The sequence below is a fragment of the Dipodomys merriami genome, unplaced genomic scaffold (genome assembly GCF_024711535.1).
Source record: "Dipodomys merriami isolate MVZ:Mamm:240054 unplaced genomic scaffold, mDipMer1.0.p SCAF_25, whole genome shotgun sequence".
Taxonomy (NCBI): domain Eukaryota; kingdom Metazoa; phylum Chordata; class Mammalia; order Rodentia; family Heteromyidae; genus Dipodomys; species Dipodomys merriami.
Window position 1 is genome coordinate 20,381,216 of NW_027203937.1, and position 16,042 is coordinate 20,397,257.

At 38.2% G+C, this 16,042-nt stretch overlaps 1 protein-coding gene across 1 annotated transcript; it reads left to right on the forward strand.

Annotated features, from left to right (window-relative positions):
• The first annotated feature begins 3,880 nt into the window (after window positions 1-3,880).
• Window positions 3,881-6,544, forward strand: Or56b4 (olfactory receptor family 56 subfamily B member 4). The gene is given in 7 exon segments (XM_070035379.1): window positions 3,881-3,902; window positions 5,714-5,848; window positions 5,851-6,110; window positions 6,112-6,331; window positions 6,334-6,419; window positions 6,421-6,492; window positions 6,494-6,544. Coding segments are annotated over 7 exon segments (846 nt in total).
• Window positions 6,545-16,042: the final 9,498 nt, after the last annotated feature.

The window sequence follows — 16,042 nt, forward strand, 5'->3', positions numbered from 1 at the left end:
ACTAGGAAATTTTACAAAAAATATCTATGATAAAAATTTTAGGAATTGAAGTAGCAAGGTAGATAAAATAGCAAAACATATCATTACTACACACAAAATAATAAATACAGCTGGATGGTAAACTATGCCTGTAATTCTTCAGCATTAGATTGAAGCAGGAAAACCTCTAGTTCAAAGTTACCTTGGACTACATAGCAAGAATATTTCAAAAAAGAGCAACAATAATAGTAATAATAAATGCAAGGCATTTACTTTACCAGCAACAGTTAGTTGATTGATAGGATACAAAACAAAAATAAAGGAGGACTGGGATATAGTTCAGAGGCAAAGTGCTTACCAAGCACTAGACTTAATGCTTAGTACTAACAGGGAAAACATTAAAAAAGATCACAGGAGGACCAAATTTTTAATTACAAGAAGTACAAAGTAGTTAAAGTGTTTGAATAGAAAAGAAATGATTCAAGATCAATTCAATGTGTTACCATATGCCAGAAATGTATGTTAAAATGCATAATGCAGGGGCTGGGAAGGTGGCTCAGTGGTAGAGTGCTTGCCTTGCATGCTTGAGGCCCTGGGTTCGATTCCCCAGCACCACATAAGCAAAAAGAAAAAAAGCCAGAAGTGGCACTATGGCTCAAGTGGTAGAGCACTAGCCTTGAGCTGAAGAGCTGAGGGACAGCGCCCAGGCCCAGAGTTCAGGCCCCATGACCGGACCCAAAAAAAAAATGCATAATGCAAAGAAACAATCTGATTCACTAAGGCATATCAAAATACTGATCATCATAGTAAGAACAACATAGTGCAGAATAATTTTAATGACTTTTTTAGGCTCCAAGTAAATGCAGAAAGGATTCATATTTGTGAATGAGAAGATATGATATAAAGATGTCAGTTGTTTTTACAAAATTCACCTATCATGCTATTTTATACTCAACACAAAAATTCTAAAGTTAATTTGGAGAATATATGCATGGAAAGAGTTTAAAACTGAACAAAATAATAGGTAATATAGTCTTCTTTGCATTAATGTTACTGTTACTGACACAAAAATCACTAAAAGAAATAACCAACAGTATATTCTTAGAACATGTATCAACATATATCTGTATAGATAGATAGATACAGAGAGATATAGATAATGATGCTAATCGAAATGAACTCCAAGACATGGAGATAAGAGGTTGGGGTTTTTTTTTTAGTGTACTGTTTGCAGTTATTTATATTTTCTATCATTTTTTTCTTTGGTTTATTTCCTGTTGTCACAGTTTTTTTTTTATTTCAGTACCGTTTGTCTTGTATATAAGTTTATCTGATTTGGGAAAGGGAAGGAGAATCACAGAAATGGTGGGACAAAGGACAAAGGGTGAACTAACCCAACAGTAATACTCATAAGATACTAGGATGGAAATGAACTTTGCAACTTGGGGGAAGGGAAGGGGAGGAGTGGGAGAAAACGGGGGAGGGGAAAACGCTGTTTGTAAAGAAATGTACTCATTACCTTACTTATGTAACTGTAATCCCTCTGTACATCACTTTTATAATAAAGTTTTAAAAATTAAAGAAATAACCAATAGCATATTCTTAGAAATGGAATATTCTCTATATCCCTTGGTGAGAAATGTAGAATTCATTGTTTAGTTATTTGAATCTGTTTATTTACATATCTCTTACTAGTAGAAAAGTTAATTCCTTGTTAATAAATTAAAAACTCACAAGAAAATGAAAACTGGTCCAATGGGGGATAAACAATAATATTCTATAAATATACCTTACTTGGATATTGGATGTGAAAGATCCTAATACCTATTGCTTATTTAGTTCTGTTTTGTTTCTGTAGTGCTGGAAATTGAACTCAGAAACTAGACAAGCACCCTAGCACAGAACTAGATTCCCAACCCAATACCTAAATATTTGATGGGAAAAGATATTCATAAATAAAGGTAATAAAGTAAAAGCTCAGTTAAGTAACACAAAATATAATATTTAAGTACACTTTTGATACAGTTACCTAAAAATATTCTCTAACAATTCAAAAATCAACAATATCAAGAACAAAAAAGATAAAATAAAATAAAATGAAAAAAAAAAGAACAAAAAAGATTATCTGGCTGGGCACCAGTGGCTTAAGCCTGTAATTCTAGCTACTCAGGAGGCTGAGATCTGAGGATCATGGTTCAAAGACATCCGGGGCAGAAAAGTCTGTGAGAATCTTATCTCTAATAAACCACTAGAAAACCAGAAGTGGTGCTGTGGCTCAAGCAGTAGAGTGCTCGCCTTGAGCTGAAGAGTGCAGGGACAGCACCCAGGCCCAGAATTCAAGCCATATGACCGATAAAGAAAAGAAGGAGAAGAGGAGGAGGAGGAGGAGGAGGAGGAGGAGGAGGAGGAGGAGGAGGAGGAGGAGGAGGAGGAGGAGGAGGAGGAGGAGGAGGAGGAGGAGGAGGAGGAGGAGGAGGAAGAGAAGAAGAAGAAGAAGAAGAAGAAGAAGAAGAAGAAGAAGAAGAAGAAGAAGGAGAAGGAGAAGGAGAAGGAGAAGGAGAAGGAGAAGGAGAAGGAGAAGGAGAAGGAGAAGGAGAAGGAGAAGGAGAAGGAGAAGGAGAAGAAGAAGAAGAAGAAGAAGAAGAAGAAGAAGAAGAAGAAGAAGAAGAAGAAGAAGGAAGGAAGGAGGAGGAGGAGGAGGAGGAGGAGGAGGAGGAGGAGGAGGAGGAGATTATCTGGGTGCCAGTGGCTGTCAGGAGGCTGATATCTGAGGATTGCAGTTCAAAATTAGCCTACACAGGGAAGTCTGTAAGAGACTTCTATCTCAAATTGATCAAACAACCCAAAACAAGGCTATGTCTCATGTGGTAGAGCATTAGCTTTGAGCAAAAAAGCTCAAAGACAGCACCCAGTCCCTGAGTTCAAGCTCCAGAGCTGGTACCAAAAAAAAAAAAAAAAAAGGAATAAAGAAGATTAGAAGTCAAAAGGACAAGAAACAGTCATGAAATGACTTTAACCAAAATATCGAAATACATGCGAAAATGCCTGTTTCATTTCCAAATGATTCATATAGAAATTTCCAAGTAGTTAGAAGTTTGCTATTAATCTTTTCCCCTTACATCTTTTACAATAAAAATAATTATTAATAATACAGCTTTTTAACTTGCATTGATTAATTTTTTGCAACATGAAAATTTGTAAATATAAATTACAATGCATTTAAAGTAAACATTCATATACCTACCATCTACATTGCACTGATAACTTTTTGTATTATTTTGTTTTATGTTATGTTTGACATGTAATAATTTTACATGTTTATGGAGTTACAATGTGTGTTTCAATGCCAGTATACATTATATATCGTTCAAAGCAGGGTAATCAGCATGTCTGTCATCTCAAATATCGGTCATATCTCTGCTATAAGGACATTCAAAAATACTCTCTTTTTCCACTATTTATAAATATACAATACTAAGTTACCCTACTGTGCAATAGCACAACAGAAATTACTCTTAGTATTCAATTGCAACTCTGTACTACCCTGGCAGCCTCTGGAAACCACAGTTCTACTCTCTCCTTCTATGAGATTAACATTTTTAGATCCCACAAGTGAGTGAGATCATTTGATGAAATGAGTGATACTGTCTGTGTCTGGCATATTTCAATTAACATAATGTTCTCTGAGTTCATTTGGCATTACTATCATAATCAGTGGAGAAAACAAATGATTGTGCTAAAGGGTACTGACATATTGACTATAATTGGATAAAGGAAAGCTGGCATTAAATGTAAAAGATTTAAGTTTTTGCTGCTTAGTCAGTTATTAGTGCTTTTAGTATATAGTTCTTATCTAGGCAAGTCATTCCACTCTGTTTCCTTACATGAAAAGAATATCTGAATGGAGGTGCGGATTAAAGGGGGTATGAATACAAGAATCCATATGCCAGCCCAGTGCAGATGGTTCACACATGTAATCCTAAACTACTCAGGAAGCTGAGATTTGAGGATTGCAGTAGACAGCCAGCCAGGGTAGGAAAGTCAGTGACACTCTTATCTCCCATTAAATCAAAAAGCTGGAAGTGTTTCTGTGGCTCAAGTGGTAGAGCACTAGCCTTGAGGCTCAGGAACAGTGCCCAGGCCCAGAACTAAAATCTCTGAACTTGCCAACAAGAAAGAAAGAGAGGGACTGGGAAGGTTGCTCAGTGGTAGAGCGTTTGCTTTGCATGCCTGAGGCCCTGGGTTCTATTCCTCAGCACCACATAAGCAAAAAGAAAAAAGCCGGAAGTGGCACTGTGGCTCAAGTGGTAGAGCGCTAGCCTTGAGCTGAAGAGCTGAGGGACGGCACCCAGGCCCAGAGTTCAGGCCCCACAACCGGACTCAAAAAAAAAAAAGAGAGAGAGAGAGAGAGAAGGAGGGAAGGAAGGAAGGAAGGAAGGAAGGAAGGAAGGAAGGAAGGAAGGAAGGAAGGAAGGAAGGAAGGAAGGAAGGAAGGAAGGGAAAGAATCCATATGCCAACCACAAAACACTATCTGGAACAAAAACATTGGCAGGATTTTCATTATGGCTATGTATTTTCTTTCTAAAGATCTAATTTTACCATTTATAAAAGTGTTGTTTCTAGCTTACATGCCTCCTTGTTTGTGTCCATGTTCTCTATATTTAAAAAAATTCACTCAGAATTTCAGGAACATAAAGATAAATACTTCTCTGGTTTTATTCTATTCAAATCTTTATATTAGAATTTATTTTGGCTGTTCTGTCTTATATCTGAACTTTTCTGGTAGTATCAAGATCAAGAATGTATTATGACAACAGGAGATATACCATACAGGAAAGAACATACAAAAGAAACAAAAAAAATCACATAGTACATTAAAAACAGCCACCACAAAGATAAAACTCTTGTGTCCATATCTTGGGGTTCATTTTGCTTAGCATCATCTTATATGGTCACATGTACTTAGCCCCCTTATTGTCACTGTATTTTACCATCTTTTATATATTTCTCTAATTTTCGGGAGGGTAAGGGGAATAACAAAATGGAGAAACAAGGACACAGGATGACCCATTGCAACAATGAGACTCACAAGACAGTATGTTGGAAATGAACTTTATAACTTTGGGCGGGGGAGGTAGTGGGAGACATGGGGGAGGGAAGGGATAGTAGGAGAAAAACAAAGGAGGGGGTAACAATGCTCGACAGAAATGTACTCACCTTTCACATGTATCTGTAGCCCCTCTGTATAGTATCTTTGCAATAAAATTAAAGTAGCATTTTTAAAAAAGAATGCATTATGATGGGGGAAAAAAACCAAGTTATTATAGGACTTCCTCGACCTCCCCTCAGCAGAGCTAGCCATAGCTTTATTCTGTTTCTGCTTAGTTCGCAGGAAGATGCTGAGCACAACACATCCCGTGACATGGATATCTCCCCAGCAGCTCTGAATCTCAACTGTCTGCTTCATCCTCATGAGCTTCCCAGGCATACATGAGCGGCAGCAGTCTCCTTACCTATGGCTCTGCTCTGTCTCTCACCTCTTGTTGCTAGTGTTCTTTTATTAATGTGTATATTTTATTGTTATTATAAAAGTGATGTACAGAGGGGTTACAGTTTCACAAGTCAGGTGATGTCTTTTTAGACAATGCCACCCCTTCCCTCACTCTCTCTGTTTTTCCCTCCTGTCCCCACCCACAAGTTGTGTAGTCCACGTTCAATATAGTGTCTATTGAGTACCACTGCTGCATTTGTCCACCCTTTGTCCCTCCATTTTTGCTAATGTCCTTATGTTAATCACCACCCTCCATAAGCGTAGCTTGTACCAGCACATGTATAGATTCCTTAGTGTCCGTGTTATGGTGGACATTGGCCGGCAACCACAAGCATGCCCCAGATCCTGGCCATCCTATGGCTTGATGCAAAGGCCATCTGCTTCTCTGAGTGTTTCGCTCAGATCTATGCCATCCACTCTTTCATGTGCATGGAGTCGGGCATCTTCCTGTGCACAGTAGTGGATAGATACACAGCCATTTTTAACTCTCTTCAGTACCCTTCCATAGTCACTGAAGATTTCATCATCAAAGCCACCCTGTCTATGGTGCTCAGGAATGGCCTGCTGACCATCCTAGTTACCTGTCCTGGCTAGCCAAAAGCAATACTGCTCCAACAAGGAAACTGACCACAGCTTGGGCTCTAACTTTGGGGTCATTAGACAGGCCTGTGATGATATTACTCTTAACAGGTTTTACCAGTTAGGCATGGTCTGCCTTGTGCTTGGGAGGGACGTGATTCTGGTCTTTGTTTTCTATGCTTTGATTATTCACTCAGTTCTAAGGCTGAACGCTGATGAAGCAACTCTAAGGGCTCGAGTACCTGCAGCTCCCACCTCATCCTCATTCTCTTTTGCTACAGAAATATTTTTGAGGCATCTGTTACCCAGCCTAGCAGGAGAAAAGGTTTCCCTTATTCCTGATCTCCACATGCTACATGTTGCCAAACAGCCATTACTTAACCCCCGCAGTGTATGCTCATAGGACACAGGAGCTCATTCCAGAGTGTGCTTAGTTGGGTGAGTATGTGAACAGAAGTGAGCTGATTTGAAATGACAAAGCATTAAGGGCAGCATGCAGGGGGAAAAAAACACTCAAGTTGGGGAGCCCAATAGTCCTTGGTTTAAAATTCCATTTTCTTGATTCCTATGGTTTAAAATTCCATTTTCTTGATTCCTAGGGACATCAATTCAAACTAATCTTTTGTATAGCTGAGAGCATGTACAAGGCATTACCCTAAGGCATTTCACAAATATTAACTCTCAATTCTTATAACAACCCTATGAAGCAATTATAGCTATTTATACATCGTACCGATGTGGCAACCAAATTGAGAAACTTTCCCAGAGCTGATCAGGAAGTTAGAGTGAGTTCTGACACCATGCAATTCATCTCCAGACTTCTGTGTTTAACCCTTTCTCTATTCAACCTCAAAAAGTCAAATTAAGATGAGAAAACCAGGTGAAATTGCATATCACTTCCTATATTAATAAGATTCCATTTAAAAATTGGTGGCAATGTTTCCTGTCTAATGATAAATACAGTAAATTTGAAACCCTCTATAAAGAATCACTTCAGAAGGCCTTTTTAAAGAGAAAAGCAGAAATTATTTTGCCAAGTCACAAACTCTCTACCAACTTTTGAATTAGTTTGCTTTAAAATCCTAAAAGGAATATCCCAAAACTGAAAGAAATAAATTAACACTACTTAAACTTCTCTAATGAATTTTTTAAAAATACAATGAGATCTTATAGTTCATTGGCAGCATTAAGTACACCAAAGCTCTCTAAAGTAAAATTTTCCTCTAAGAGAAATGACGTATTCAGAGGGAATGTTGGTAAAATTGCATTTCTTTCAGTGTCACAGCATGGCTGTAAGGAATGGAATATTAGCTAAGAGTAATGTGGATAAGGCTTAAAAACATCCTGACCCAATCACACAGCATTATGCTAGACTCTGGTAAAAGAAGCTCAAGTATGAGAACTTTAGGGCATGAAAAGTCGACAGGTGAGGTATCTTCCCTTTGACTGTCAGGCAGATGGCACAGATACTATTCTATCTATGAATAAAGCAGAATTGAACCATATATTTTTGTCTCTGTTTTTGACAGTGATCCTACCTTTCAAGAACAGAAACATGACACACACACAAAAAAAAAACCACTAGCACATGAATAGATCAATAAAATGACCTTTCTTTTTTGGTTTGGTTTAACTCCTGAATCTTCTGACATTGCAGATAGAAAAATGTTTCCCCTCCCTCCCCACACAAAAAAAAGATACTTGGAATTTCTTCTAATTTTTTTTAACCTCAGAGACTAGATTTCCACCTCTGGTGATGCCTGAGAGGGTAATTCAGGCATTACCAGATCACAAAGGATCATGATGGACATTATAAAGTGGTGATGAAAATATTTTTTAAAAACTAACCAATTAGTCAAAGTTATGTAGCTAAGACCAGATGGAAAAGAAGGCCTGGGGAGACATCCTTTCCGTGCCAACATGGAACCAGAGTTTAGAAGCTGTCCCGTTCTTAAAACAAATTGCAGGAGCCTCCAAGGTTGGACCTTGACCCTGACAGTCTCTGGAGCTGGAATAAAGTGTGGAGCCTCCTTGAGGCCACCTCCAAACATGTTACTCTCATGCTGGCATGAGAGATTTGTCAAAGTTTTCCTTGAAATTGTCCTCCCTCCCAGTTTCTCTCTCCAGTAGCTTCTGATACCAGTGACCCACCCAGAGCTGTGTTCATCTGTCACCACATTTTGGGTAACAGTTTGCTCGGTGACATCGATTTTCTGATGAATCCAATTTTCTTTTTTTCTCAGCTATTTCTAGTTGTAAAAATACAGGTCATGTTCACTGTTCCCTGGCTGCCTTTGTGCTTCTCATCCTCCTGCCTTTTCCTTATAAATATCTGGGATTACAGGTGTAATCTGGTTCAATGAGGGTGTGTGTGTGTGTGTGTGTGTGTGTGTGTGTGTGTGTGTGTGTGTGTGTGTGTGTGTGTGTGCGCGCGCGCGCGTGCGTGAGAGAGAAGAGAGAGAGAGAGAGAGAGAGAGAGAGAGAGAGAGAGAGAGAGAGAGAGAGAGAGAGAGAGAGAGAGAGAGTTCTGTGGCTTGAACTCAGAGCCTGGGCACTATCATTGAGCTTTTGTGCTCAAGGCTAGCACTCTACCACTTGACCCACAGTTCCACTTCCAAGTTTTGGATGATTAATTGAGGGTAAGAGTATCACAGATTTTCCTGCCTGGGCTGGTTTTCAAATGGCAATCCTCAAATCACAGCCTTGTGAGTAGCTAGGATTATTACAGGTATGAGCCAACAGCACCGGGCCAAATACAAGATCTTTATTCTATATATGACCCATAAATTCTCTGATCCTATGGATTATGTTTTTACTTTCTTATGGAATCATTTGAAGCATAAATGTTTTAAGTTTTGATTAAGTCCACTTTATATTCTTCTTTTGCTTGTCTTTTTGGTGAAATATCTAGGAACATTTTGATCAAGCCAAGTTCAAAACAGACATATTCCTATTTCTTCTAAGTGCTTTAGAGATTCAGCCCTTTCATTTAGGTCATAGTATGATCCATTTGAAGTTAATGTGTGTGTGTGTGATGCAAGGAATGAGTCCAACTACAATGTTTTGCATATGGTTATCAAATTGTTCTAAACATTTATTTAATATATATTTTATTGTAAAGATACTGTACAAAGGGGTTACAGTTACATGAGTAAGGTAATGAGTACATTTCCTATCCAGCATTGTTACCCACCTCCTTTGATTTTCCCCTACCATCTCTTCCCTCCCCACCTCCCCAACTCCTACCTCCCCCCATCCCCACCCCGAAGTTGTAAAGTTCATTTTCAACACAGTGTCTTGTACATCTCATTGTTACAATGGGTCAACCTGTATCCTTGTTTCAGCCTTTGGTTATTTCCCTTACCCTCCCCAAATTAGAAAAATGTACATGCAGGGGGCCAGAATCAAATATAGTGACAACAGGGGTTATACCATAGGGGGAAAAGAACATAAAAAAGAAACAAAAAAATCACATACTACATTAAAAACGACAGCAACAAAGAAAAAAATCTCTTGTGTCCCTATATTGGGGTTCATTTCACTTAGCATCATCTTATATGGTCATATGTACATAGCTTTTCGCTTTTTCTGATTGTCTGGTAAGATTTTCCTAGCCATATGCTAATTATCGCAAATAAGGGAAACCATGGGACCTATGTTTCTTTGGGTCTGGGTTGCTTCACTTAATATAATTTTTTCCAAGTCTTTCCATTTCCTAACACATGGGATGGTGTCATTCTTTCTACTGAATTCCATTGTATATATGTACCATATTTTCTTGATCCATTCATCTACTGAGGGGCATCTGGGTTAGTTCCATATCTTAGCTATGGTGAATAATGCTGCAATAAACATAGTTGTGCTGGTAGCTTTAGTATGGTCTTGTTTGTGATCATTTGGGTAATGCCCAGAAAGTGGGATTGCTGGGTCATAGGGGAGCTCTATGTGTATAGTCTTTTGAGAACCTCCATACTACTTTCTAGAGTGGTTGAACAAGTATACACTCCCACCAACAATGCAGTAGGGTTCCCTTTTGGCCCCATTCCCTCCAGCATCTGTTGTTATTAGATTTTTTGTAGCCATTCTAACTGGGGTGAGGTGGAATCTCAATCTTATTTTGATTTGCACTTCTTTGTGGCTAGAGATGTGGAGCATTTCTTCATGTGTCTATTGACCATTCTTATTTCCTATTCAGAGAAGTTTCTCTTTAAGTCTTTTGTTACTCTATTTTTTTTTTCACCAGTACTGAGCTTTGAACTCATAGCCTTGTGTTTGCTGGACGGGTGCTCTACCACCTGAGCTACACCTCCAGCCTCTCTTTAAGTCTTTAATCCACTTATTAATCAGGTGGTTGTTTCTTTGAGGATTTGTTGTTGGGGGATTTAATTTTTTGAGTTCTAAGTATATTTTAGATATGAGGCCCTTGTCTGTTGTATGGCTAGTGAAGATGTTCTCCCAATCCATGGGCTTTCTATTGATCTTGCTAGCTATGTCCTTTGCCATGCAGAAACTGCAATTTTATGCAATCCCATTTGTCCAACCTTTCTTTGATTTCTTGTGTTTCTGGGTCTCTATTTAGAAAATTTCAGCCTGTGCCAAGGAGACCTAGGGTTTCTCCTATTCCATCCTGTAATGTTTTCAGAGTGTCTGCTTTGACTCAGAGGTCTTTGATCCATTTGGAGTAGATTCTGGTGCTGGGTGATATATAAGGATCTAGCTTTAGTTTTCTACAGGTATTTAATCAATTTTGCCAGCACCATTTACTGAAGAGACTGTCTTCCTTCCATTCTATTTTTTTAGCTCCCTTATTGAAGATTAAGTGGCTATAGGTCTGTGGGTTCATTTCTAGGTCTTCAATTCTATATCTTTGGTCCTCAGGTCTGTTCTTGTGCCAGTACCAAGCTGTTTTGATGACTCTGGCTTTGTAGTAGAGTTCGAAATTTGGTATTGATATTCCTCCAACACTGTTCTTTCTGCTAAGGGTTGGTTTTGCTATTCGGGGTCTTTTATTGTTCCATATGAATTTTTGGGTTGCTTCTTCTATTTCATTGAAGAATGAGGTTGGGATATTAATAGGTATCAAACTGAATTTGTAGACAGGCTTTGGCAGTACTGCCATTTTCACAATGTTAATCCTCCGAATCCAGGAGCGTGGGAGGTTTTTCTACTTCCTTGGTTCTGCTTTAATTTCCTTTTTCAAGTTTTTAAAGTTTTCATTGTAGAGGTCTTTCACTTCTTTAGTTAAATTAACTCTTAGGTATTTTCTTTTTTGTGGGGCTATTACAGAAAGAGTTGCTTTCCTGATTTCAGCTGAGTTCTTCTCATTGTTGGCATACAGAAAAGCCATTGGTTTTTGAGGGTTAATTTTATACCCTGCTACCTTGCCAAAGTTTTTTTTGTTTGTTTGTTTGTTTTGTTTTTGTTTTTTTTGTTTTTTTTTTTCTTGCCAAAGTTTTAAATCAGCTCGAGTACCTAAGGAGTGGAGTCCATGGGGTTCTTTAAATAGAGGATCATGTCATCCACAAAGAGAGAGAGAGTTTTACTTCAGCTTTCCTTATTTGGCTCCCTTTATGTTTGCATCTTGTCTTATTGGTGTAGCGAGGCATTGTAATAATAAATTGAAGAGAAGTGGAAAGAGTGGACATCCTTGTCTTGTTCCTGTGTTTAGAGTAAATGACTTTAGCTTTTCGCCATTAAGTATAATTCTGGCTGTAGGTTTGTCATACACAGTCTTTATTATATTGAGGATTCCTAGTTTTTCAGAGCTTTCATCATAAAGTAGTGTTGGATGCTTTTTCTGCATCTATTGAGATAATCATGTGGTTCTTATCCTTGCACCGTCGATGTGATGAATTATATTAATTGATTTCATATATTGAACCCGCTTTGCATCCCTGAAATGAATCCTGTTTGATCATAGTGTATGATTTTTTTGATGAGTTGTCAATTGGCCAAAATTTTGTTGAGAAGTTTTGCATTGATGTTCATCAAAGAAATGGGTCTGTAGTTCTCTCTCTTTGATGAGTCCCTGCCTGGTTTGGGGATGAGGGTATGCTGGCTTCATAGAAAGAGTTTGGTAGTGAACTTTGACTTTCAATTCATTGAAGAGTTGGAGGAGTATTAGTGGGAGTTCTCCTTTAAAGGCATGGTAGAATTCAGCTGTAAATCCATCTGGTACTGGGCTTTTCTTGGGTGGGAGGTATCTTATTGCTCTTTCTATTTTGATGTTTGATATGGAGCTGTTAAGTTGGTTTAACTCATCTTGGTTTAGTTTGGGCAAGTCAATATTTGCTAGAAATTTGTCCATTTCCTCCAGATTCTCAAACTTATTAGCATAAAGGTTTGAGAAGTATTCCCTTATAATGTTCTGAATCTTGGATGTTTCTGTGATGATGTTTCATTATCATCTCTGAGTTTGTTTATTTGGTGTGTTCTCTTCTTTTTCTGATAAGATTTGCTAAGGGGGGTGGGAAGGATGGGAATGGATGAGAAGGGGAAACAAAGGAGGAGGCTACAATGCTTGATAAGAAATGTACTCATTATCTAGCCCATGTAATTGTAACCCCTTTGTACAGTATTTTCACAATAAAAAAATTAAAATTAAAAAAAAGATTTGCTAAGGGTCTGTCAATTTTGTTAATTTTTTTGAAGAACCAACTCTTTGTTTTGTTGATTCTTTCTATGGTTTTTTTTGGACTCTAATTCATTTAAATCTGATTTAATTTTAATTATTTGTTTCTATCTACTGGATTGGGGTTTAGCTAGTTGCTCTTTTTCATGGAGCTTAGGTGCCTTATTAAATTGTTGGTTTCAAATCTCTCCAATTTGTTAATGTAGGAACTCAGAGCTATAAACTTGCCTCTGAGTATTGCCTTTGCTGTGTCAGAGGAGCTAGTACTTTGTGTGTTTATTTTTGTTAAATATCATGAACATTTGGATTTCCTTTCTAATCTCTTCCATGACCCACTGGTGGTTCAATAGTGCATTGTTCAGCCCCCATGCTAATTTTATTTGTAGAGAAGACAATTATTTGTCTCCATTTAATTGATTTTGTACTGCCTTGAAAACCCATTAATCTAAGCATTTATTCCTCAGCCCTTAATCCTATTCCAGTATTGATTTATATGTATAGTGATGCTTGCTAAATAAGTAACTTAGATTATACTTAGCTGTGCACAAAAGAAACTAGAATAGAAGATTAACAAAACTAGACTTTGTATAGCTCATACCAGAGAAAGAAAGAGAATCTGGTAGTTTGGCATTGTTAAACTACCTCCATCATACTATCAATGAGCCAAACTCTTTCTGTCTTTCTGCTGTCATCTTAAACTAAAGTGACTTCCACACTCAGCTCCATACTCCAGACAAGAGAAATGAAGAGATAGAAATGAAATGTTCCATAGACTGTATTTTTTTTTTGCTCACATCTGATTAGTCAGAAATGAATCTGATTTTCATCTCTTAGTCATTTAGGAAGCCAAGACAGCTTCCTAGTCTCTACAATAGGGGAAAGTTCTGATAACCTTGAATGCTAAATAATCCCTCAGTAAAAAACTGACAATATGTGTCCCTTTCCTCTCATATGACATTTCAAACATTAATAAAAAGTACTGGGTCATGAAGAAAGTTTTGAAACAATCCAAAGAGTGAATAAATGCTAAAGATTTCAGAAGTAGCACAGACTGAGCACTCTTACCTCTCATAGCAACTCCCTTGCACTCCACAGCCTAGCCATCATTGACAGTGTGGTCAGTAATTAATCAATCCACAGCATACTGAACAACAAATGCAGAGCTGCTAATGTGACAGAAAACACGAAGAGTCTTCAACAGATGAAAGGCAGCTTCCGTGGTATTAAAAACATAAAGACAGAAGCCCCAAAATGAGGCTTTTAAAAGAGAACCACTACAAATAATATTAATGGTGATTCAAACTCAGCATTACTTCATACTAAAATAGGCAGCATGTAATTAATATTTGAGTACAGTAGGAATATTGAGGCATGTCTAAAGGACTGGACTCAAAATCAAGCAATGGGTTGATAACCCCAGAATATCGGAGAATGCACAAGGCAGATAACCTACACAACTATGAGCCATTATATCCTACGAGGCATGAGGGACAAGCTCAAACATAAATGAAGGTTTTACCATACTCCATGTCTCCTCTAAAAGTTGCATGTAGCAATATTCCAAGATTACTTTTTGTTTTATTTGTCAATACAAGATCTGACTATACTGTCTAGGATATCTTTTAACTTGTGATCTTCTGGTCTCAACCTCTTAAGCACTGGGATTATAAGCATATACCACCACAACTTGCTAGTATTCTTTTTTTGGGGGGTGGGGGGGGTGGGGTCCGGTCATGAGGCCTGAACTCTAGGCCTGGGCGCTGTCCCTCAGCTCTTCAGCTCAAGGCTAGCACTCTACAACTTGAGCCACAGCGCCACTTCCGGCTTTTTTCTTTTTGCTTATGTGGTGCTGAGGAATCGAACCCAGGGCCTCAGGCATGCAAGGCAAGTGCTCTACCACTGAGCCACCTTCCCAGCCCCAACTTGTTAGTATTCTAAGATTAACACTAGAAAGGAAAGTAACCATACAGTGACTAAGATAGCTTCAACATTCTCCTCAGCTTGACTAAATTTTAAAGGTGCTTCTTCTGGGCTATTGGCTTTTTTCTTAAGGCATCTGCTTCAAAAAAAAACATTTGTCATTATAAATACTTTTTCTGCCTCTGTGAAATGCACTTAAATTTCCTAGCTTCCTAACCATTTTACAAGACTTTCTCATGGACCTGGAAAACATCTCTTGAAATTGAAGGAGATAGCACCCACCTCTCAGCGTATGGAAGTGTGGGTGACTGACTTTATGGATGTCAATTAGCAAACACAGATGGCCTAATCTCAGAGAAAAACACTCACAATCTCAGGAATAATTCAATGTGCTCCATACACACTCCATCAATCACCTTGTCCACTGAAATCCTGCAGTGCTTTCCAGAAGGTAACCCCAATGCTTGGACCCATAACACCCCACTCTAACATCCAAACTCATGCCTGCCTTTTGTTTTAGCAGAGAAGAATTTCCATACTTGGTTGGTGCTCTCTCCTCTATTGATAGCAATAGCATCAAGGGAAAAAAAATCAACTGTTCATTTCTTCTGTCCAGAACAATTTTAACATCATACACAATCAAACATTCCAGCAAAATCAACATGAAAACAATGGTGTTAGTTTTAAAACATACCCTCACATCTGGAGAGTGAGGATGAATTCAACAACTTAAACCAAAACCACCATCAACATAAGCTTCTTTAACTCAGCTTCTGCTTCAGGACTCCAGTGGCTCTCCCCTTTAGGTCTAGAGATAGTAACAATTGCCATTACTGGCCATAAGAAACCATGCTGTTACTTCAGAACTTTTACTGACTACACTCTTATCGATTGTACCTTTGTAAAGAGGCCCTTCTCAAATTATATTGATTTGAATAGACCATCTGTTCCTGAGTGAGACTCTATGTAACACAATGCTGGTTAGAATTTACAACACAGGGGTCCTTAGAAAGAGTGATTTCATTATAGTGACAGAGTACTATATAGCCCATGGACTAAAGAGATGAGGAAGTGAAGGTGATATGTAAAGATATCTCTTATAAGAGGTCAAGTCAGTGAAAGGCTTTAGGAATACAATTGTGTGCTTACACATAAGGGAGAAAACATCATTGTATTAATTTTGTGTTGGTGTAAACAAATACCTAGGAGAAATAACTTAAAGAGAAGAATTACTTATCTCTGCTCCTAGTTTCGGCTGTTTAAACCTGCAGTCCTCACCTCAGTTGATTCTGGGCCTAAGAAAGGCAGAACAACATGTCTATAGGAGCATGCGACAAAGACTCCTAACCTCATGGTGGGCAAGAAACAGGTGGGTGGGAGA